The 25,799-nt window shown below is 39.2% G+C and overlaps 1 protein-coding gene across 6 annotated transcripts in view; it reads left to right on the forward strand.

The window, feature by feature from the left end:
* MSH4 (MUTS-like protein 4) overlaps nucleotides 1-18,941 on the forward strand; it is an 89,068-nt gene extending 70,127 nt beyond the window's left edge. For 5 of the 6 annotated variants that reach the window (XR_016100186.1, XR_016100187.1, XM_088948027.1 and 2 more), the window contains one exon: nucleotides 10,868-11,592. Coding sequence is in view for 3 of the 6 variants with exons in the window: in XM_088948027.1 (XP_088804153.1) it covers nucleotides 10,868-11,032 (165 nt within the window). In the remaining 3 variants the exon portion in view is untranslated. Of the gene's footprint in view, nucleotides 1-10,867; nucleotides 11,593-18,647 lie in introns of those variants that run through there. The other variant, XR_016100185.1, reaches the window with a different exon arrangement.
* The last annotated feature ends 6,858 nt before the right edge of the window (nucleotides 18,942-25,799 follow it).

A 25,799-nucleotide genomic window follows, 5' to 3' on the forward strand; every position in this document is an offset into this window, starting at 1 on the left:
ATTACATTCTAATAATAGTGCTCTTTACTGTCCAATAAGCTTGGCATGTGCATTAGTTGGGCGTTAGATATTGATGATAGGGTAGATCCTAGTACTATTATCACATATGATATTATTGTCACAAGGTTTATCATGTTTTCGCTTGCCCATGTCTTTTGACTGTAATTCTGTAAAAGTATTTACCATTTGACAAAGTCTATGGATAACATATGATTTGTCTAGTTCTAGTTGGTTTATTTCTTAAGTTTCAAAGTCATTGAATGAGTAGTATTAGAGTTTGCTTTATTTGAATTGAAATTGGTAATGGCAATTCGGCAATTTTCTTTTCTTTTTCTTTTTTTTTTTTTGTGTCCTACTAGGATTTTTGTGAGTCTACAGTCTATAAATAAGTATGGACATTTTACACAAAGATCATTGATGTTTATCTAGATTGTTATAGATTATGCTATTTGGTGAGTGATTCCCATGCCTTAGATAATTCCATGAGTGAGTTTGCATTTTTGTCTCTCTTCTCCCTCTTTCTATTTTTTTCTGGATCCTTTAAGAAACCATTACATCTATTAACAACTATAAATTTTTATATCAAAAGACGGTCATTCAACATTCTCAAAGGACTGGAATTGATCTAAGTGAGTTTTCTTCTTTTTGCATCAAAAAACCCAAAATGTTCCATTCTATTTGTTTTCATCCTTTCTGCCAAACATATCTGAACCTAACCTAGCAGAACTGGGTTGCCGTCTACACAGAGATTTAAAAGACGTGCCTAGGCGCACAAGCAAGGCACATTTTAGGGTATGTGTCTCGCCTAGGTCCCAGGCACACAGTTTTCAAAAGGTGCACGCCTAGTGCGCCTAGACATGCACCCGGTACACCTTGTGCCTTGTCTTGAGGGTTTTGGTACAGAGGCGACTCATAGAATCAGGAATGCATAATGTTTAACATTACATTAGCTTTTCGAAATAATGCAATTGGGAAAAAAAATAAAGAGATTAAGAGTTTACATGCTTGAATATGTTTTATATTGAATTTATTTTTACACTTTTTGTTTTAAATATGTTTTACATGTCATGTTTATGTATTTTAATTTGAGATAATAGGTTTTCTTAAAGCAATAAAGTTTTCTTAATTGGCAAAATCAGTGACATTTACAAAATAATGTTCAAATAGATGAGTGGGAAAGAAATATTATTTTATTGGATAATATTACCCCTTAAAGTAAATGAAAAGTGAGAGGCCTTTGACCCTACGTTTTACTTCTTCTCTCATGCCTCCATTGACAGCCAAGAGGCTCACGCTATTGAATCTTATTGTGACTTGTAAGCGTTAATCTCAACTGTTAAGTTTGAACTCCAAGGATTGAATTAAGAGCTTAGCGGAGCTACATGCTGGTAGGTTAGAATGTTGGCATTCTGAGAATTTGAAACCCTGACCAAAGAGAGAAGAGTACTGAACTTGGTAGTGGTGTTGTCATTCTTAAATGAGAAGTGGACTCTAACGATGCAAGGGAATGGGAAAGAATACATAGTAAGAGTTTTTGGAGACATGTTGAAGAGATGAAGTGGTGATCTGCGAACTCATGAACTTTTAGATGTTTCTATTCAAAGAGCCAAAGATTCTCCACCCAAAAAGGTTGGTCCCAAATTTGTGGATGATTTCATTCTTCTTGCTGAACTTCCCCCCCTGTGTCATGTTTTTATTCAAATAATATGTAATAAGTGGGTTAGCTAGTCTGCTAGCCAAATCATTAAAACTATAAAAAAGCATCTCGTATGGGATTTCCCTCTCTTTATGTGGGGAGTTCTCTCTCTTTAAGTGGGGAGTTCCCTCTCTTTAAGTGGGAGGGACAGGTGTCCTTCACCTAGGAGGAGGTAGTTACATAACTACCCCACTCCCTATTTAAGCTCCTTAAGGGGGAGCTAGAAGCACAGACAAAGAGACTCTTCGGAGAAAATTTTCACAAGAGATTCTTAAGAAAAGCAAAGATAAGGAGAGAAGAAAAGAGAAGTGCTCAAGGGAAGGCAAGGAAGGAAAAGTCTCACTAATGCAGGCAGAAAAAAGGAAAGTCCTCTCTGCGAATACTTCTTATTTATGTCTTCTGCTACATATCCTTCTCTCTCTCTCTTTTGTTTTTTACTTTGGAGAAAGGAAATAGAGGGAAATAAGCCATCTACAATCAGGTGCCTCTACTTGGTTGATTATGGTTCCCTTCAAATGAAATTGAAGAGCAGAGGGAGGAAAATTGTCTATAATCAAATATTCGATTTGATTGACTATAGTTCCCTTTTTGTATGCATAATTCCAAGGATTAAGGCTGTCTACAATCAGAATTTCATCTGATTGACTACAGCTTATTGTGAAGAAAAGAGTGAGAAGGATTTTTTCTTTATATTAAAAAGAAAAGAAAAATGTATTGCTATTGTATTTTCTTTTTCTTTCTTCTCATTCTTGTACACTTGATGTAAAAGAAAAACAAATGAAAAGTTCTTTTTAAGTATCCTATTTTTCTTTTCTTTTGTTCTATGCGTTCGTTTCTCCAAGTCAAAATCAAAAGGTGTTCTCTACTTTCTTGTGGAGATGTAGTTAAGGGGAACAATCCATATGATTCCCTGAGTGGGCCTTACCCAAAATAATAAAAACTCAATCACTTGATTGAGTTAATTATGTTGCATGAGAATTTATTTAAATTTTCACACCAACACCCCCAAATCCTCTTTCAAGATTTACATGGTTGGTAACGGTGAAGATGAAATTTCTGTGCATCAAGTAGATGCCCCATAAAACATCAATTGATTATTTTGAGCTTGGGCAAGAAGTTATGGATTAAAGATAAAGAAATCAATAAACATAAATGTAGGAGATGTATCAGCTGATGATTTCATAGATCACATGGCCATGATTACAATGCAGTCAGATTTTCATGAGGTCTTTGGTTGCAACTTGCAAGCCACTTGGTCTTAATTGGGTTCCATTTTCAGTTTTATAATTCAGAAAAACACTTTATGTTTGTTGACCTCCAAAGGAATCCTGTGATGAACACATAGAACAGGCCACCCATGAGGTGTTTAAACATAAGAATAAAGTTCAGACAACCTGTAATCACCAATCTAGATGGACAATTCAACAAATTTTCATGTGTTAATCTAGATGAGCATTTCAACATAAGAACAAAAGTTAATAAAAGTAACTCAAGAAAAACTGTTAACTTATAACAATAATCAGCAACGTAAATGAAAATAGAAATTTGAGATTTTATTCTTCGATAAGCTTAAATTGGTTTAAACAATACATAATGCAGTCTTGGCAACCAAGAAATTGATGTCACGTTGTATGATCGAAGCAAGAAACCAAGAAAATTGCTAAAGAAAAATTTAAAAAAAATGAAGAAGATGCAGGAAAAAAAAGATCACCACTGAAATTGCAATATTAGGAGAGGATCTTTGTGCAAAAGCCAGAAATGGAAATGGATTTATTTCTAAGGATCCTTTGAAGGGAGAGGGGGGAGAGAGAGAGAGAGAGAGTTGGTTTGAGGCTGCTTGCTAATGCATTACAAAGTAGTTATCGAACATGCAGAGGATAGACTAGAGAACGGGAGAAGCAAATAGTTGTGAGATGGAAAGGTAGTCTTTGGGGGTTTTAAGGAGGGACAATTTGGTCAAAAGGATTGAACTTTTTGTCCCGCTAACTGCTTTTGTAATTTATTTAAAAATATATCTAATTTTTTCAATCAATAAAACCTTATTAATTTTTTCGTAAAACGTCCTATATTTTTTTATAATGTTTCATATTTTGAATATTTTGGTTTTTTTATTTTTTTTGGAATTTTTGGTTTTTTTTTTTTTGCAATTTTGTACCTTGTGTTTTTAAAACACAACCTCTACAACTATCTATTCTAACCCTACTTTATGAAAATTTTCTAAGAAATTTGTATTATATACTATTTTTTCTGTTTTGAAGATTTTTACCATTTTGGGATATTTTTATGATTTTTTACCATCTCTCTTGACCCAAGGATCTCCCCTAATAGATCCGACTATTGCTCCTACTCCAATTTCACCTCTTGTTTCTAACCTTGGCCTTCCAATAGCTTCACATAAAGGTAAACATAGTTGTACTTTGCATCCGATATCTAATTATTATTATTATTTTTTGTTTCTCACCTTTCTTCTTCACAGTGCCACTTTGTTTCTTTTTTTTTTTTGTCTTTTGTGTATATTCCTAAGACTATCTAAGCAATGGAGGAGGAGCTTTATGCACTAGAACATAGTCATATGTGGGAATTTACCACTCTCCCTCCTGGAAAGCATGTTGGTGGGTGTACATAGCCAAATACTTACAAGATGGTGTAGAACACCTAAAAACATTTTCTCAAGTTACAAAAATTGGTTTAGTTTGTGTGTTGATTTCTCTAGTAGTAATGTATAATTGGCCACTATCTCAACTTGATTTCAAAAATTCCTTCTTACATGGTGATCTACCTAAGAAAGTCTATATGGAGCAACCACCATGTTTGTTGCTTAGGAGGATGATGGTTAGGTATGTAACTAAAAAAAGGCAATCTATGGGTTGAAACAATCCCCACATGCTTGGTTAAATGGATTTATTGAAGTGGTGTAAGAACTTGGAATGAAGTAATGCCAAGTTGATCATCCAGCATTTAGTTATGATTTTGCAGTAGGAAAGATCCTATTAGAGGTACATGTAGATGAGATTGTAATCATTGGTAGTGATACTTTAGGTATTGCAAGCCTAAAAGGATTCTTACAAGATCATTTTCAAAGAAAAGATCTTGGCAAGCAATTTTTTTAGTGTAAAAGCTGCTAAGTAAGGCATGGCATCAACCTATGTCAAAGAAAGTATGTTCTTAACCTATTAGAGAGGACTGGGTTATTGTGTTCTAAACCAATTAAAACACCTATGGAGCCTATGAATAGGTTGATTAATACTATTCAGTTCTAGGTCCAAAGTATATAAAGAGAGAAAGAGAAGAAGAAGGGTTTGGTCAAGGAGAGAAAATGTCTATTCTCCTGAAGGGTTGAGAGATCCATCACATGGATGCCCAAAGATTGCGGAATAAGGGGCGAATTTCAAAAATTTTTCTCTCCCTTCAACTGGGAATCACATTCCCTATTTAGAAAATCACATTTTCAAGGATAAATCTTGAACCTTAAATTGAATCAGATCTGAACCAAAAGGAATGAGAGAGAATGATACCTGATAAGGAGAAGCAATATCTCCCAACGAAGGTGTTCACGCCCAAGGAAGGATCTAAAGACTGCTCCCACTGAAGATGGCGCAGTGCAGGATGGAGCAGAATCAGCAGTGTTCTTCCCCAAGAACCCTGTCATTCGCAAGAAACAGCAGGATGGAACGTGAGCACAGCTTCCTTTTCAATCATTTCTCAAAGAATTGATGTCAAGATCCAATCTTGACTTCTCTCATAGTTGGAGATCAAACTGGCAAACAGGGCGGCAAGAGCAGGGAGGCGGCAAGAGAGTATTCGCAGAGTGCAGAATTCTCTCTTCTTGATTTTAGCACTAAAGAGGATCTGATGTGTTTCTTCGTCTCTCTCAAGGCTGCCGCCCCCTCCTTCTTTTTGTTAACTTGAAAAGATCAGCTCCTAATCCCATTAGGAGGTGCTTATCCAAATCATATTTGGATCAGCCTTCTCTTCTAATGATAAGGATAAACCCTTATCTTATCTGCAGATTAGATTAGCTTTATCCTAATCTTATTAGGAGGTTTCTAGATCTGAATCACATTCAGATCTGGACTTTTTTAGTGGATAGGATCAAGACCCTATCCTAATTGCTAATCCATCTCAGAATTCACCCCTTTAATTAACTAAATTAATAGCCCAGTTTGAAATGGGCTTTAGGCCCATTAAGCTTATGTGCTCACTTAACCTTCCTAACTACTGCCCAGTTGGGTTTCCTTGTATGGCGTGGGACCCAAGCATTGATCTACACATCAGCCACATGGGTTCGGCCTAGCCTTTGTTACAAGGCCTAGTTGAATACACTGTTAAAGACAGTGCACCCCCTAAAACCCATCAAATGGGCTCTATGGGCCCAACACTTACCCTAAGTGGTCCTTGGGCCAAGCCACCTTGTAACACCCAGGGACTGTGGGCAGATGCAAGATTAGCCCATCAGGTATTATCCTCAATGGCCTTACATTTAACCTCTCAGCCCATAATGATCTTACACTGCCCGACAAGAGAGGACCTCTCCCTCGGCTGCAAGGAACAGTGTTGCACTCTCCACTTATATGGATCCCGGGAATTAAAACCTTTTGCAAACATTTTAGAAACCATAATATATATACTTTTATATCTCATATAAAATATATTTTGCAAAACAAATTTCAACGGTTGAAATCGGCTGCCGGCAGTCTTAGTTTCCAACAGTAAGAGTGCATCCCCGATCATTACCTTTGTCCGACAAAGGGGCTGATCCTGTCACTATGATCACCCACTCAGATGAATTCTCAGATTGTCCCAACATACCCAAGTTTTGACCCCCGCTAAGGATCTCACTGATTGGTACATCAAAGACAGCCTGATCCGACACCTAGTGTAGTATCATAATCGAGTCTAGGGGTCGGGTGTAACTTTCCAGTTTTGCCCATCAATCTCCAAGGTCCAGGGCAATACTGGAAATCTGGTCCAATTCAAAGATTCAATTAATCCCACACTGTATGTGCCTAGGGTCTCACCCCGGTAGCTGAGACAAGCCACCCCAACCGACTTGGTGGCACCACAGTGTCAGCCTTGTCAGGATAGGTCTCCCCAGACCGACCCACTGGCTGTGAACATTCTAAACTAATACGAGTCTCAATAAGTGTCCAGTTTAAGGGTATTACACAGAAACATACCAAGGGAACATGAATTAAAATTTGTACTTTTAATTATTTACAATAAACTCATAAAGTACATCAATTTTGATTGAAGCTAAGGGCATACAAAACTGTCTAACATCTCTCAGCCGACCCACTTTGTATTTATATTGTATAAGCTGAATTACAAAAGGCAGTATTGTCCCTCATTAAGTATGGGACACAACTTAAACTTAAACAAAACAGACTATACATTGTCAATTAGATAGACAAAGGACCAAAATACCCTTGTATTGTTGACTCTAACAAAGCCTAATGTTAAGCTCAATACTAATATATTATCCTAGCAAGTACAAAAGATTAATTGGCAAGTTGAAGTATTTAACTATTACTCAACTACATATTTCCTTTGCAGTAAGTTTGGTGAGCCAATTTCTGTTGAGTCCTTGAATTCCACATTGGAATGTAGTTATCATAATTGTACAATACTTGAAGGGAGTCCCAGGTCATGGACCATTCTATAGACTTGGTGGAATGCTTGAGGTATAAGGCTATACAAATGCAAATTGGTCCAATTTTGTATTTGATAGAAGATCCACCACCAGATATTGTACCCTTTTAGAAGGAACATAGTAACTTGTAAAAGTAAGTGTTGAGATTGTTTGGGCAATGGTATTTTTGTCATTTCATGCTCTTTTGTATTTGGGCACCCATATGAGGGCTAACTTGTGGTTTCTCTCAAAAATATAAAATAACAAGTTTGAGAGAGTGAACAGTAACTCTCTCTTCTCCATTCGTAACTCTCTTTCTCCTTTTTGTTCTCTCCTCCTCTTCTTCTTGTTCTTTCTCGACAAAACCCTAGATATTGCAACTTGGTATCAAAGCAACTAAGTTTTGGGAGTCTTTCTCCATTGTTTTTGCTTAGAGGGTGAGTTGTTGACATTAGACAACTTGTTAGAGTTAGATCGAAAAACTGAGAAAGAGAAAGAGAGAGACAACACAGCCGAATGGCGGGTGTGACACCATGTGTCAGTCGAAACCCTAAAAGAAATATTTATATTAAGTTGTAAAATGACAAATCTGCCCTTAATGTACAAGAGAGATATACAGAAAAGAAAAGTAAAAGTACAAAAATAGCCCTATGACTAGATTTCACTGTCTCTACACTCCCCCTCAAACTGATGCTTAGGAATAAGACCCGCTTAATATAAAAGATTTTTATTAAATATAAAGAAAAATGAGATCCCCCTTCCTCTTCATCCTCCTCCTAACCCCCCTCCTCTTAAGGTGGCTTACGCCTCCTTGTGTTCGGGAGGATTATGCCTCTTGCATTCTGAACTACGCCTCATGCCTCTAGGTAGTGGAATGCCTCGCGTCACGCCTTCGTGTTTTAAAACATTGGTTGGTAGGCCTATTTATGTCAAGAGGGAGGCTCTCGATGGTGGAACAGAAGAGATTACAAAGTCTTGTAAGATAGCATCTTGTGACATGGGAGCTTCTGTACCAATTTGTTCTAAAGAGTCTTGTGGTATATCCTTATATCAGTGTTTTTAAAGTGAAAGGTGCAAAAAAAGTGCAAGGGCTATTTTGCACCCAAGGTGCAAGACGAGGCACATGCCTTTTTGAAGCAAGGTGCAAAAATGTAAAATATTCAAAAAAAAAACAAAAAGTATGTAAAGAAAATGCCAACGTTGCTCATTCATTCATCCATCCAATTCCCTCCCCTTGTACCCTAAAATGTGCCTTGCCTTGTGTGCTTAGGTGCACCTAAGGCACACCTTTTAAATCACCGTCTTAAATGCTTATAAAGTTGGGGATGCTGTGGCAAAGGCTGTTGTGCAAGGTGAGGGAAAGGGGAGAGATATTGATGTTGTTAATAAATGTAACAGTAAAGAAGATGAAGAGGTTAGTGTAGAGAAGAAGATGAAAGGTTTTTGGTAGAAGTAGCAAGGGGTAGGGAAAGGGGGTTCAAATCGACAATGCACAAAGGGGAGAGTTCTTCCAAGAATAAGAGGGAGAGAATTTATTAGAGCATGAGGGTAGGGAATTGGATCTTTCCCAGGTTTACTGTAGGAGGGAGTACAGAACTGCTGGAAGATAAGGACAATTTTGATCAGGAGATAAAAGATAGGTTGGATCTCATGTGGTAATTGGCAAAACCCACACTTTAGAAAAATCAACTGATTTGGAGGTGGTTGAATTTGAGGTTGAGATCAGCAAACTTATTCTTTCTAGGATGGTAAGAGTTCGGAAGGAAGACCTTTAAAGAATTGGAGTAGAAATTTGTTAAGGAAGATTCTACTGAAAAGAGTGTCGATGACAAATTGGTTGCTGATGGGGAGGTTTTATTTGTAGAAGATATGGAGGATGAAAGTGATTCTACTAAGAAGAGTGTTAATGTGGAGAATTCAAGAAGTTTTGACAGAACTGAGAATAAAGCAAATGTGGAATGTGAGAGGAGCCCTAAGGTTGTTAGAAGTAGAGGTGACCACACTCAAGCCTTTGAAAAAGTTTAGTAGATTAAGTGTTGCGTGATCTCGTATGTGGAGTTATGGTGGCATGTGTAGAGTTGTTTAGTTGGTCATCCCAGGGTTTTGGATTAAGAATTTAGGGGTGAGTGGGTTGCATTTTTGTCAGTTATGAGTCTTGGGGCGGGTGTTGTGTTTTGTTTTTTCGATAATGTCAAGTGGCAATGACCTTTCAGATACCTGAAGACCTGGTTTTACATATCGGAGATAAAAAATGGAAAGAACTATGCTGCTGAAAATACATGATACTGGAAGGGTTTTATACTTAATTTATGTTAAATCTATCAGTAAAGATGGTTTGAATGTTGTATTTTCACTAAATTGTCATAGGTGAAAGTTTCAGTAATTTTCAATTCATTTTGTTCATAGAATATAATAATAATGCCATTTTTTTGTTCATTTTATAAAAGATCATTTTTAGTTTAATTTATTGATGCTATTTAATATCCAATTATAATCCGAATTTGATATGAATCCACTAGATGTCCGATGGATACAATCCGATTCAAATCCAATTATAGATGAATCAAATTTGGATCTAGATGGATACAATCTGATTCAAATCCAATTATAGATGAATCAAATTTGGATCTACGTACACCTGATTGGTTACCACCTTTACGATATTGGTTGATTGGTTACAAGTTTTTTCGGCATCATGTCTTTTTGGCATCATTTTCGGACTTTGTCCAAGAAACAAAGCACATATGTGCACACACACACACACAAGGGATGTTTAAGCGTCTGTTTGGCATCGATGTTGTTGCTTCAGAAAACGGTGACACATCAGCACCACATTGGAAAAATCGGTGCTCCAGGAACCATCAACATGTTTGGAACCATTTTTTCATAAAAAACGGTGCTCCAAGCCACACCTTGGAAATTGAGAATGTGTGGTTTGGAGCAACGCCGAATTTGATGTTTTCTCAAATTGGAGATCGTTGCTGCCAACGAGGACATGGTGTGGCAGTGACGTGGACTTACTATAATGGGTACCGGTGTTGAAAACAGGTATGGAGCATTGGTACCAAACAGAAGGTATTGCTGTTTCTCCAAGAAACATCTTACTTGGCAACAATGTTTCCAAACAAAAAAAAAAAATATAGAGAAAATGGTGCTTCCAACCCACACATATACCGCACCTTTTTCCGACCAAAGCATCGATGCCAAACATATACTAAGTAATTGATTTAGTATAAGATAAAGAAATGAAGCATCGATGCCAAAAATATACTAAGTAATTGATTTAGTACAAGATAAAGAAATCCATATCCTTATGAGCAGGGATACTGACAAAATGTATAATAAAGTGAGGAACATCTAGAACTCTAAATTACTTTTTGAAGTGATGCATCAGTTCCTTGTTACTTTTTCTGGAACTGTCGTTTTTTACCCTAAATTTTTCTTCACTGTTGTCTCTTGCCTTTCTTAGTTTCTTACACATTGCATCTTAGCATATGGAAGTTTGCCATGCTACTTTGACATCTTGTTTTCCATTTTGGTAGGAAATGAAGAGAATGGAAATAAATCACATGCAGTATCATCCAATTCAATTGGCTTACCACGTTGCTCAAAGGTTGATATGTTTGAAATACTCAACTCAGGATGAGGATTCAATTCGACGAGCATTGCAGAATCTTAAGGAAAGTTATGTTGATGGGAGGTTATGATTTCCTTGTTGGCTTGGACATGGCCAGAGATATATAAGAATATTCACTTCTCAGATGCCCAAAATTAATCTTAACCACAGAACAAAACCATCAAATTTTTGCCTCGAGATTGAAGGAAAAAGTTGAGGCATGGTCGTAATATATGTGAATGATGGCCCATCCATGCGATAGCCCTGTTGGACCGTCTCGGGCAGTAAAAGGCGGCCATCTGCCTGCTGACCACTTTATCAGGTATGACGAGTACAACCATCCCAAGCATATCTTTTGGGATACCAATAGTTTTCGTGTCTCTAGGCAAGGATTGAACTTGTACCGAAAGTATGGGAGTCCAGGGGCACATTGGGAGCATCTCTAGTTATTGTCTCATTCTAGGTGGAGTTTGGGAGTGCATTGAAAAATAAGTGTTTATTGAATAAGTGTTTGTTCTAACAAGTTTTCTTGAGCATTTGGTGAAAAAGCACTTATTACAAATAGGGATAGTATGGGTATTTTCAAAATGACATGGCAGGCCAAGACAGCTCAAAAATGAAATGTGCTTATTCCTTCATGAGAAATAAACACTTATTCAAGCTGATTTTCTAAACACAAATAAATGCTTATCCATAACCCCCCCTCCCCCCAACCCAGGTGTAGGCAGGATTTGATCCCAAATCTCTGTCACGTGCAGCAAGAGACCTTACCAACCCACGGGTCGGCATTTTGCAAGAACTCCTATTCTTAAGATCTCACAAATTAAGCCCTATTCTCTTTTATCAAGTCAAATATTCAAGTCAGTTGTTCAGATTCAAATTCGTCCAACTGTCTCACTGTTATGGACGCGTGCAACCATAGGCATTAGCACGCACAGCAGCATGCACTGCCTGGCAACAGCACTTAGGAGATGCACGCACAACCATCTGGCAGCAGCACTAGAGAGGGGCCCATATGATAGTTCAACAGGGTGGGCCTACCCTTATCTTGCCACAACAGCTTTGCTTGCCAACTCGTCGCCAACTGCATGATCCCTCATCCCTTATCCTTATCCTTATCTTATCTTCTTAGTAAGAGTTATGTTTACCACTAGAAGTAGGAGTTGTGTTACCATTAGAAATAGGTAATTTATTTAGAAGTAGAAGTTTGAGTTTGAGTTGGATTACCCTAGCTTAGCCGAATCCAACAAGGAATTTCCTTTTGTAATCTCCTATTTAAGGAACGATGAGTTGAAATAAAGGCATTCAGTTTTTTGTTCAACAAAGGTGCAAGGAGAGTTTAGGTGATCTCTTGGACAAATCACCCACTCGGTTGCCACAATAGGGTCTGTACGCAAGGGGAAGGGCAAGGGAAAGTGGGAGTCTCTTCCGGTGGACCGACCCGTGACGAGATCCTACGCCCGGGCCCATAACATTCTAGTATCAGAGCCTACTGTCATGGGTAAACAAGAGCCGCTGTCTTATAGGGTCCATGAACTAGAACACAAACTTGCAGAGACCAGCATGGAGGTTCGTGAGGTCAAGGACGATGTCCGGGAGCTTCGACGCTTGCTGGAGATGTTCTTATCCAATAAAGAAAGAAACTCAGAAGGAACCGCCACCAACAACAACTACAGGCCAGACTGGGCAGAAGCGTCCAGCGAACATCAGATCGTTGCCCTGACTATAGTTGTTATCCCCAAATACAGTCAGCTAGAATTTTCATCCTACAACGGCATTGGAGACCCACTGGGATGGTTGTATCGCTACGAGCAGTTCTTCCGCAACCAGCACACCGATAACAAAGACAAGGTCAGTCCGGCTGCCTTCCACCTCACAGAAGAGGCACAGCTCTGGTTCTACTGTCTAGAACAGGAATAACCCGGGCTTAGTTGGGAACAATTTAAATCCTATTGCCTCCTCCGATTTGGACCCTCGCTGACAAGTAATCTGCTGGGTGAATTAATCAACCTCAAACAAATCGAAACTGTAGCGGATTATCAACGCCAGTTCCAAACCCTTCTCGCCAGAGCAGCCTCGATACGCCCAGACTAGCAAGTCGACATGTTTACAGCAGGGTTAGTGGAACCCCTCAAAGTGGACGTCGAGATGCAACACCCTCCTAATCTAGTCACAACTATGAACCTCGCACGTGCCTTCGAAAGGAAGATGTAGCTCTCCCACAGGAACCTCAGTATAGGACGGTCGACATCAACATGGACACCTTCGAAGACAATAGGAGTGACTCCCTCTTCGATCACCAGCAGAGAACAAAGGCTCCCTACGGGTAACCCCTCCAGATCAGCATCAAGCATAGGAAGTAGCAAGACTACACCCCCCATTAGGCGGCTGACCCGAGCCGAGATGGCGGAACGGCGCGCAAGGGTGCAGTGCTTCAACTGTGATGACCTATACTCCGCTGGGCACAAGTGCAAGAAGTTGTTCTGTCTTCTGGTAGAGGAACCCGAAGAGGACGAGGACGAACCTACAACATCAGAACCAGAGATCTCCCTCCACGCCATCACAGGGATCAAAACTTCCCAAACCATGCAACTGAGGGCATTGATAGCAGGACAACCAGTCCGTATTCTAGTATACTCTGGAAGCACTCACAACTTCGTTAGTGAACAAGCTGCCCGCCAGTTAAAATTACCAATAGAAATTAGACCGCAGTTACAGGTAGCCGTGGCCAATGGGGAAAGAGTTCACAACCCCAGTATCTGCAAGGACACCAAAATTCAGGTCGGATCAGAGTCCTTTTGCACTGATTTATTCGTACTTTCCTTGGATGAATTTGACATCGTCTTGGGGGTCAAGTGGCTGATCACGTTAGGGCCCATCCTTTGGGATTTCAGCACCCTAACAATGACTTTCCACTCAGATGGGAAACCGGTTACGTGGCAGGGAACTAGAGTAAGAACAAAGGCGCAGCTGCATACACTCCAGGGTGTGGTCTCACGCGCAACGGATATGGAAAGGCTCCTTACGGATTTCTCTACAGTATTCAAGGAGCTCAAGGGGCTTCCCCCTTCCAGAGCCTATGACCACCGAATCCCTTTGATATCTGAATCAGATTCTATTGTTGTCCGGCCCTACCGCTACCCACATTGGCAGAAAGATGAAATAGAGAGGCAGTGCGCAGACATGTTACAGCAAGGGACCATCTGCCCCAGCCGCTCCCCCTTCTCCTCTCTAGTTCTTTTGGTACCCAAGCAAGATGGAACTTGGAGATTCTGTGTAGACTACAGGGAGCTTAACAGTCGGACGGTCAAGGATAAATTTCTTATCCCCATCGTAGAAGAGCTGTTGGACAAGCTCCATGGTGTGCAGTATTTCTCCAAGCTAGACCTCTGATCAAGATACTTCCAGGTCAGAATGACTAGAAGATATAGAGAAAACAGCTTTCCAAACACACCATGGATACTTCGAATTCCTGGTCATGCCTTTCAGTCTTAGCAACGCTCCCTCCACGTTCTAGGCCCTGATGAACGAGGTGTTTCACTCCCATCTCTGCAGATTTGTCTTGGTATTCTTCGACGACATCCTAGTCTATAGCAAATCGTGGGTAGAGCACGTGCAGCATCTACGGATCGTTCTTGAACTCCTACAACAACATCAACTCTTCCTCAAGTGATCAAAATGCTCCTTTGGGGAACGCAGGGTCCTTTACTTAGGACATGTGATCAATGGCCAAGGGGTCACTGTGGATGACTCCAAGATTCAGGCCATCAAGGAATGGCCCAGACCGCAATCGGCCAAGGCTCTCTGAGGTTTCCTAGGGCTGACAAGCTACTTCGGCAAGTTCTTTCACAATTACAGACTGTTGGCGGCTCCACTAACAAATCTGCTCAAGAAAAATGCCTTCCTCTAGGACGGTACAGCTGATGCAGCCTTTGTAAAATTAAGAGAAGCCCTCTCCTCCACACCGGTTCTACAATTGCCAAACTTTGATCTTGAGTTCATAGTGGAGTGTGATGCATTCGGCACTGGCCTAGGCGCCATACTATAGCAGCAAGGGCACCCCATTGCTTTCTTCAGCTGCAAGTTGGCCGACCACCACCTTAAGTCACCCGCCTATGAGCGAGAGCTTATTGGACTAGCTAAGGCAGTGTAGCACTGGAGGCCGTGCTTGTGGGGGAGAACCTTCATAGTCAAGACGGACCACTACAGCCTCAAGTATCTAATGGAACAACGGCTCACCACCTCGCCGCAACAGCATTGGGTCAGCAAACTTCTTGGGTTCGACTTTCAGGTAGACTACAAGGTAGGAGCCTTGAACCGTGCCACCGATGCCTTGTCCCACCAAGAAGAAGATATGCTCCTCCATGCAATTTCATAGCCTCGAGCCTCCATGCTGGAAGACATTCGGAACGAACTGCCACAATCACCCGAATGGAACGATCTGATCAAGAGAATACAAGCCGGAATGACAAACCCAAAATGGTCCGTGCACGACGGTTTGGCCCTATACAAGGGACGAATTTATCTCCCGACCGACTGCCCCTTAATTCCCTCCGTTATCTCCAGCATACACAACGCCACGCATGAGGGTATCCAGAAAACACTGCACCACATCCATGCGGATTTCCATTGGCAAGGTATGAAGGCTTCGGTACGGGACTTCATCCAGAGATGTTCGTCATGCCAGCAACAGAAGTGGGAAAACTTGCACCAGTAGGCCTTCTCCAACCTCTCTCACTCCTCACTCAGATCTGGGCAGATATTTCCATGGACTTCATCGAAGGCTTACCCAAGGTTGGAGGGAAATCAGTGATATTTGTGTTGGTGGACCACTTCTCCAAGTATGTTCACTTCCTTCCCTTATCTCACCCCTACAACACGGTTTCAGTCGCCCACAACTTCTTCGCCCACATCTTCCGATTACATGGGCTACCCGAATCCATTGTAAGTGACAGGGACCCGATCTTTACCAGCGCCTTCTGGAAGGAGCTCTTCCGACTGCAGGGAACAGACCTGGCCTTTTCCTCCACTTATCATCCACAAATTGACGGCCAAACAGAGGTGGTGAACTGAACAATAGAGATGTACCTCCGCTGCCTTGTGGGAGACCAGCCCAAACGTTAGGTGGAGTGCCTTCTGTGGGACAAATACTGTTACAACACGTCCTACCACTCCTCCCTGGGCATGACTCCCTTCCGGGTGGTGTATGGCCGAGACCCTCCCTGTCTTTTATCTTACGAACCCGATTCACCACTACTGGAAGAAGTGGATCGCAGCCTCCAAGATCGCGATGCCCTCTTGGCCGAAGTCTCCTTACGCTTGCAGTAGGCATAGGCGCGCATGAAGCACGTTTACGATCATCACCACCATGAAGTCACCTTTGAGCTGGGACAGTTTGTTTGGCTGAAGCTCCAACCCTACCGGAGCATAGCAGAATCCATGACACCTTCCATGTGTCCCTACTGAAGCATTTTACAGGGACTCCCCCTGATCAAATGCCTTCCCTACCCCCTCAAAAGGACGACAGACCCATCCTCCAACCTCGAGCCCTTGTTCGGTCACGCATCAATCAGGGTACCTTCGAGGTACTAGTGGAATGGGACGGATTACCATTAGCTGAGGCCACCTGGATTCCCTGGACCGATCTTCACAATGCCTACCTAGATCTTGAGCTTGAGGACAAGCTCATTGTCCAAGAGGGGTGTGATGTTATGGATGCGCGCAACCATAGGCGGCAGCACGCACAACAACATGCACCGCCCGGCAGCAGCACTTAGGAGACGCACGCATTGCCATCCGGCAGCAGCACTAGAGAGGGACCCACACGACGGCTCAGCAAGGTGGGACCACCCTTATCTTGGCACAACAGCTCCGCTCGCCAACTCGCCGCCAGCTGCATGATCCCTCATCCCTTATCCTTATCTTATCTTATCTTCTTAGTAAGAGTTCTGTTTACCACTAGAAGTAGGAGTTGTGTTACCATTAGACGTAGGTAATTTATTTAGAAGTAGAAGTTTGAGTTTGAGTTGGATTACTCTAGCCTAGCCGAATCCAACAAAGAATTCCCTTTTGTAATCTCCTATTTAAGGAACGCTGAGTTGAAATAGAGGCATTCAGTTTTTCGTTCAAGAAAGGTGTCAGGAGAGTTCGGGTGATCTCTTGGACAAATCACCCACTCGGTTGGCACAATAGGGTTTGTACGCAAGGAGAAGGGTAAGGAAAAACAGGAGTCTTTTCTGATGGACCGACCCATGATGAGATCCTACGCCCGAGCCCATAACACTCACATGCCATAAATTTTCCAATTTACTATTACCCATAAAAGTTACAATAAGATTTAAAGGTCAAAATGTTATTGCCTGCATGAATCCTATTTTACCTGTTTGGTATTATATTCATTATTAAATTATGAATACTTAAATCATTATTATCTAAATCTTTGGCCTGTCCCCAGGTCCCTTCAATTTATAAATCACTTCTAACGGGTGACAGATGATTTATTCACGAAACTAATATATTATATATTTTATACTTATATAAATTTATTATATTTGTATAAGTTAAATTGGATTGGGGCTGAATTTCAAAAGTTGAATCGAATTTGGATGTGCCTGGAACTTAGACAGTGATGTGCGTTCCTTTTTTTGTCGGAAAATCAATGGTGCGCTCAATGATTTATCATGATGCGCTGCCCTCCACAGCTGCCAAGAGTCGAATAAAGAAAGAAAACTTGTGATGGTGCGCTCATAATGCAGCGTCCTCTTCAGCAGCCAAGAGTAAAGAGAAAGGTGCCGGTAACCTCTTTGGACGAAATTTGGTATCCTCGAACATTTATCTGTTGAAGTCCATCCAACCTCCATAAAAACAGTTCCAACATTCTACGTTGGGCGATAATAACCGGTGGGTTATTGTTTTTTTAATTAATTTCTCTTTTGGCTTGTACTTTACTTAACATCATAATTAGACATGATTTCCAGACTACTTATCTATTATGTCATATAAAAGACGTGGCCATAAAGAACCTTCTGCTTTATTCTCTTTAGAAGTTGTTCTCAATTTTCCCTTTGTGGTGTTGAGCGAGGAAATCTTCTGGTCATCAACTAAAGCCGCATGGAGCACAACAAGATTCTCTCTCTCCCCCACGGCCCCACCTCAATTCCACCAATCTCAACGAGTAAAGTGTAGATTCCTTGTCAAAGTTGTACACCAAACAGATAAAGAAAAAGATAAAAGGATTTTGACCTCCCACATTGCATCTTCCCTCACCACCATTTCCTTTGAATATGCCAGTTCTGGTAGCTTACCCGGTCCCCTTTTAATTCATAACGGAAGAGCCTTGTTTTCATTGATGCTCCTAAGTTTTGAACACCATCCGGTTTTTATACCTTTATCTATTAGTAAATATGTACTGCATTTACACGTACATAGCAGTATTTCTAAAATAAAACTATTTATAATTCATGGACAGCTTATGAATGGTTATAACTTATAAATGGGTAGTTTCTAAATAGTTATGAGTGGGCAATTTCTGAAGTGAGAGTAAAGGAATATATATATATATATATATGCCCTCTTTATGCCTGCTGTGTTTAGATAAGAGGGATAGAAAACGCCCAATCAAACTTCTAGAAAAAAGAGGAATTCACTCTTTTATAAGTAGTATAGATATGTTTTTAGCATAAATCTCACATCTTTATTTTCGGCAGGTTTCAATGACTCCACTACTTTGACTCAAGCAAACTAAACTCCAACATAACCCACATGTATGAGTAAGCAACCATGTCACAATGGGTACGTAACATTTCCCTTGGAAACACCCTTGTCCTCGAGGGTAAATTTTGGTATGCTGATCCAATCTAGCAGGATTCTATAATTCACGAATTGTGCATTTTAAGTATGGTGTTCAACAGTTCCATGTTCTTAGGTATGATTCATGTAGACCATGCTTGCCACAGTAGCAAAGCATTTTCAAGGAGCAATGATAGTGCTAAGGGTATTTCCAACTGATGGTGGCTTTTGTCATGTTTGGTTCGATTCTCATTTTTATCCAAGATAAAATTATAATATGGACAAAAATGGAAAAATTGGGCAAAATGAGAACATTGCTATGAATCAAATATTTTTTTTTTCTTAAAAATTGAATTCTTTTCAGATTGGAAGTGCCTTATGTTGTTCATTTTCATTCTTCAAAAAGAAAATTCTGTCAGTGGTCATAAACCACCTGTCCAAGTCTCCAAAACCATTGGCATAGATGTTTACCAGTGGATGGTTGTCAATGTCCTACAGTGTAAGTTTTCATGACAATCTGTTAGTAAACATATATGATGGTAGTTTATGAACGTTGGCATAGAGCATAGTTGTCAAGGCGATGCCTAAGTGACAAGGCGCCCTTTGAGGCTCACCTTGCTTAATTGCCAAGTAGTTTTGTACTATGTATTATAAAATACTTTTTATTCTTTATTTTTTGACATTATAATTATAAAATAGGCACTATTAAACTAAAATATTCATTTTGTGTGTTTATATATATTCATTTGTTAGGGTTTAATCAATACAAACATTGTTAAATACTGTATTGAACCCTCAAAGACTTTAAAACCTAAACCAAAGTAAGAAAGAGCTTAAAATTTTGTCTAATCAACACATTTTCTACTACTACTTTTTTTCTTATTTTCCTATTATAATAAGGTTTCAGCCCTTATATTTTTTGAATGTTCTTTTTCTACTTCTCATTAATATGTTGATTTTCTATACTCCAACATGAACTCTATACTTTTCTTATGAATAATTATTAAGGAAATATGGTTATGGTGCCTAGGGAACTACCCTAGGATCTATGCTTTCTACATAAAAAAACCCATCGCCTAGGCAATGCGGAGGCGGGCAGTGACTAAGCACCCCCCTATTGCCTTGATGCCTTGAAAACTATGGCATAGAGTTTCTTTAAAGAATGGAAATGATCAAGATGGGGCATGATTATTTTTCATTCTGAAAAGAATGAGTCTCATGTCAAGAATTTTGTAACCAAATGCTCTAATGTTATTCATTCTTGCCCATAATGAGCCAGAATTAAAAAAAAAAACGTGGCTCAGAGCAATAAACCAAACATGGCCTTAGTTTATAGGATCAATGTTCAAAATATTGATATGCCCGATACGCCAGTAGGGGCGTATCATGCGAGTCGATACCTTTTCTTTTACTTTTTTTTTTTTTTCAAAACTGGTTCAGGGGGGTCGTTTTAGGGCTCCTCCACCCCTTGAACTGGTCAGAACCCTGATACATCCACTGTAGGGGCATATTGGAGGGGTCCCAAAACGATATGTATTGGTTGATATGGGACGATACATGTCGATACTTTGAACCTTGGATAGGATCTCTATTCTCTAACTCAATCTAGTAGAGACCTAGGATCAAATCCCATGTTAATGGGATGGGGATGGACTACCCCATGTTATGTTGCCCCAAGCTAGAGAGAGATAAAAGCTAGTAATCAAAATACTATATAATTATTTATTATCTATTATGCCTTGTTCATACAACTAAGACATGTCGACCTCTCTACCTCAAAGGTTCTGCTCAAGTCAAGAGAAAAAAGGAAGAAATCTGGTTTTGGAGTGCACTTGGATCCGCTATCTACAACAACATTACCCACAAGACATTATAGTCGAATATTGGGAACATCTTTTGTACTTGTATATTATAGTTATCAATATACAACTGCAGTGTCCTGTGAGTGTAGATCTAGATGTGATTGGAGTTAAGGTTGTCAATGGGCCAGTTTTGGATTGGACCATGTCTAGTCCAAAATCAATTGGATGGACCAATAAGACATATTGGATTGGACCAATCTGGTCCAAAATATTTATTAGATTGGACTGGACCTGGTCCGTCCCCAACAAATTTATATGGGATTGGATTGGATTAAGCCAATATCTGGTCCATTGATATAAGATAAGAATACATGTGTCAATGGATTGGGTTCGGGTTGAAACTAATCTAAATCAAAATGAATTTAAATAGATTGGACGGTCTAGACATTGAATTGGACTGGTCCAAATGGTCTAAAACATTCATTGGATTGGACCTAGTCCATTTATAATGGAGTCACATTGGACTGGATCAGATTGGACCAAATCCAATCTAATTGACACCCCTAATTGGACTAAAATGCCACTCTCTCTATATCAACTCTCTCTCTCTCTTGCTTTTTTTCTTTCAAATTACAAGAATGCCACTCTCTCTCCTACCAACTCTCTATCTCTCTTTTTCTTACAAATTACAAGAATTCATCTCTCTCTCTTGCCATCTTTCTCTGCTTATAAATTACAATAATGTCACTCTCTCTCCAATTGAGGGAGGCCTCAACTCGACATCTCGGCTGTTAGGGGACCTACAATCAAAGGTAGTCGAGTTCGAGCCGAGTCGAGCTCGAACTTCTGAGCTCAAGCTCAAGTCTCTAATTCGAATCGAGCTCGAGCTAGCTAACATCTCGACCACTGAGGGAGACCTCGGTTTGGCACCTCAATCACTGAGGGAGATCTCGATTCAGCACCTCGACAACTAAGGAGGACCTCAGCTTGACACATCAACAACTTAGGGAGACCTCGATTTGGCACCTCGGAAATTAAGGAAGACCTCGTCTTGACACCTCGGCTACTTGAGAGGCCTGCAACCAAAGGTAGCTGAGCTCAAACTTTTGAGCTTTTGACTCGAGTTGAGCTCGAGCTCGAGCTCGAGCCTCGAGCTCAAACTAAAATGTGTACGTAAGAAGGCCTAAGGATGAGGGAAATGGAATATAACAGTATTTTTTGCCTTTTTCATCAAAATTACAAGAATGCCACTCTCTACCGACTCTCTCTCTCTCTCTCTCTTTCTCTCTTTTTCTTACAAATTACAAAAATGTCACCTCTCTCCTACCATCTCTCTCTCTTTCCTTATAAATTACAAGAATGCCACTCTCTCTCCAACTGAAGAAGACCTCAGCTCGACATCTTGGTTGTTAGGGGCTTGCAATCAAAGGAAGTTAAGCTTGAGCTGAGCTGAGCTCGAACTTCTCAGGGAGACCTCAATTTGGCACCTCAACAATTGAGGGAGACCTCGGCTACTTGAGAGACATGCAATCAAAGGTAGCTGAGCTTGAACTTCTGAGCTTTTGACTTAAGCCGAGCTCAAGCTCAAGCCTCTAATTCGAATCGATCTTGAACCTAATAGTTTGTGAGCGAGCCCCTGCAAGGCAGGGCCCCCTTCGCTATGTTAATATAAATAAAATGGCAATTCATTCATGCAAGTTTGGATCTTAATTTCCTTTTTTAACAAAAGGAAAATTATTATATCATCATCATCATAGTCTTGTCCCATTTATGGCATTCATTATAGGCCCTTAGATCATTTATCATTGAAACGGTACTGGTTCAAATGTCATCAATGTTGTTTTAGTAACAAAGGTACAATATAACCCAATTAGAAATCATTTGGTTGTCTTGCTCAAATCTGTATATATTAAAACATGGCCATGCATATATGTAGTAATGTTAAAAAGCACTAGTTACATAATAAAAATTAAGGTTGCATTTGGAAACAATGCAAATGGAGTGTAAATCCCAGTTCAGGGTAAATTTGCACTCTGGTTCACTTTTGCCTGTGTTTGGCAACATTACATTTATGCATTGACAAATGACAGATCAATGCATATTTACATTGATAATAATATGTAAAAGTACATCAATAAAAAGAAGTAAATTTGCGTTCAAGTGGATTTTTGATAAAAAAGAAGCATATGCTTTATTGAAATTCATGGTTGCATCCATTACAGCTAAAAGTCTATTTAGTAAGAAGGTAAATTTGTCAGTGCAAAACTAACTCAATTTTGCAATTTATATGAACCTTTTAACACTCTACATATTTATTCACACTTATTTGCATCGTTTCCAAACACAGCCTAACAGTCAACTACCAATTCAAGAAATAACATTCAAGGAGGGGTGCTTTCCACTCTTAGAAAAAAAAGGGAGTAACTCCACTCTCAAAAAAGTCTCTCTTCATGCACAAGGCTACATATCAAAAAATAAATAAAAATAACTACCTACTTCAAATGATGTAGACCCAAGTTAACTTTTTCAATTCAATTTCCTAATCCAATTAAAGACTCGTGTATTAAATTAAATAAGAAACACAGATCAACTTTACCACATCAGCATAAGTAGTGAATCTCAAACAAAACAGTCAATGATGTGGGACCTATTCTCCTAGATAAAGTGGGTAATTAATTAATGACAAATAAAACATGATTTAGTCTCTTAAATTAAATAAGAAATTTATCTATCAAAAAGTCCTTTACCAAAAAAAATTAAAAGAAAAACAAATAAAAAAACTGACTTAAATTTACAATATTAATAATGGGTGTCAAACAAAATGGGTCTAATTAATGGCCCCATACTAAGTAAAAGTCATTATTTAGTAAACTCACAGAAAACCCTGAGTAGCAATGGACAAGAAAGCCACCTTTCCACCTTTATAAAGGAAGAATGCTGAAGCATATTTAATAATCAATTATTGATGGTAATTGGTAAATTGTCATCCATCTTTTTTTTTCTAACAGGTACTTAATCTATTGGAGATTTAAAATGAATGTAAAGATATTGATGGATATGAATATTCCGTTTTGTTTTTATTACTGCAATGTATTTTTATAATTACGTTTGCCCTTTGAGAGTGTAGCATATGGAATGCTAAAGAATTTGTTAAGATTCTTCATTCTAAAAGAAAGTAACTATAACATAGATAGGGAAATGATAAATTAGGAGACATACATTTGGTTGGTGCAATGGTAAAAATCTCATGCTGATAAGAATTAAACTACATATTGATTTGAGTAGAGAAAGACTACATTTTGTGTGAATAAAGGCCAGTGATTAGGTTCTGTATGTCCACCCTTCCCAAGACCTAGGATAATAGGACCAGCGTTGGGCAAAAGCCCTTTTTGTGCGGAGATGATAAATTCACAGAAAATATGTATGGAGAAACATCCATAGCCTTGTCCTCCAGCAGCACCAATTCTCATGGTTTTCGAAATCGGACTGGATCAGACAGTTGGACCGGAAAAATTGAGAATCGGTCAAGTGATTGGTTTCGTTCTTCCCCAAAACTGGGATTTCTTAAAAAACTATTGATTTTGGTCAGAAAACCACTGACCCGGGTGGTTAATCATTCGAATGGTATTGATCGTTTTTTATTTTTAAAATTTTTTTTGTTAGAACGGGCCGACCAACTCGATAATCGGGATTCAGTCTCCAAGTCGGTTTTAAAAACCATGCCAATTTTTCAGAAACATCAGCTTCAATATTCACTAAAACAGTGCAGCACCTTCCTCCAAAGGAAAGGAAGGAATCTAGTGGGGTATGTATAGTAACTGATTTAAGCTTTCTGCACCAACTGTGGAGGAAAGCTAATTTTGCAAATTCAGCTTATGTCTGGATGTTCACTAGATGCAAAATCTTGTCAAAACCTCTATGAAATTTTCCATGTCATCAAATGCACGAATTGCTTGACGAGTAAGACCTGCCGCTATTAATCTACAAATCAAGATGCCAAAAGTTTTTGAAGTGGATCTCTAAGAAAATTCTTTTCCTTCTTTCTTTCTCCAATAAAATGTCAAAAGTTTTTAAAATTTTGGATCTTGTGATTTTTGTTTTGAAAAAAAAAAAAACAATGGATGGTAAAATCAACATTCCAAGCAGTAGGGAAAGAATTTGTCAATTGTCAGAAAAATAAAGAATAGTTCAAATGATTTGCTAAAGAATTCTTTAAGTATTCTACTAATAGGCATAGATATAGTGTTTTTTTTTTTTGAATGTTTAAATTGTATTAATGAAGGATAAAAAAAGGGAGAGATTCCCCATCATACAGGAAGAAGAAAAGCACCAGATACAAGAGAGAGCAATTGCAAACTGAAATATCCTTCCCTAATCAACTTGCCCCGATAAGAAACAGAATGATAGAACTTCAAGCCTAAGTGAATGCCCATCTAACCAAGCCCCTCTCAACTTTGGCGCAAACTTCTTAGAGAGAGAGAGAGATTTTGAAAGGCAATGTTGTTCCTCTCTTTTCATACGTATTAACCGATGGCTTCTGGAGTTATTTTCGAAAGGATTTTTCCATGTTTGCTGAAAGCTAAGACATATTATATGTTTCATTCGGTCGGCATTTATAGAAGGGTCACTTGTTGCTTTAAATGTTTTTTGCACAACACCTTGTTTTTGTTTGGTTGGACATTATTTAAACATTTTTTTTACTTTTCACCTCATATCAACACCCCATACAAGTGTGCCACATAATCATTTAGTTTTAAGAAATATTAGGGCATTCTGAGAAATAAGATTTTTTTATGTTTCCCCAAATGCTACACAAAAATCCAAGCGCTTATGATTTTTAGGCAGTGTTTCGAAGTGGTGTAAATCAAGATCAATGTAAATATTTACACTGGTTCGGTTTTATCGGCATTTGGAAGGAATGTAAATCAAGATTAACATAAAACTCTATTTCGGTTCGATTTTGCATGTATTTTGATGGAATGGATTTTTGTATCATAAATCGATGTAAAACTTCATCTAAAGTAGAGTAAAACTCTGATTTCTTTTTTTTATCATGCTTTTCAAAATTCAAATGGCTCGCTATAAAATGTCATTGATATGCTTTTACACTTATGATATCAGTTCCAAACACAGTCTTTATTTGATAAACAATGGTTTTACGCACAATAAATGCCAATACCTATGTAGCAATGATGTAATGGCGTTAATAAACGCTCATTAAATCAAACCCATTATTGGCTACTTCCCTTTAATTAATAATATAGAAGA

Source organism: Nelumbo lutea, chromosome 6 (genome assembly GCF_056320005.1).
Source record: "Nelumbo lutea isolate HS-2025 chromosome 6, American lotus-T2T, whole genome shotgun sequence".
In the NCBI taxonomy this organism is placed as follows: Eukaryota; Viridiplantae; Streptophyta; class Magnoliopsida; order Proteales; family Nelumbonaceae; genus Nelumbo; species Nelumbo lutea.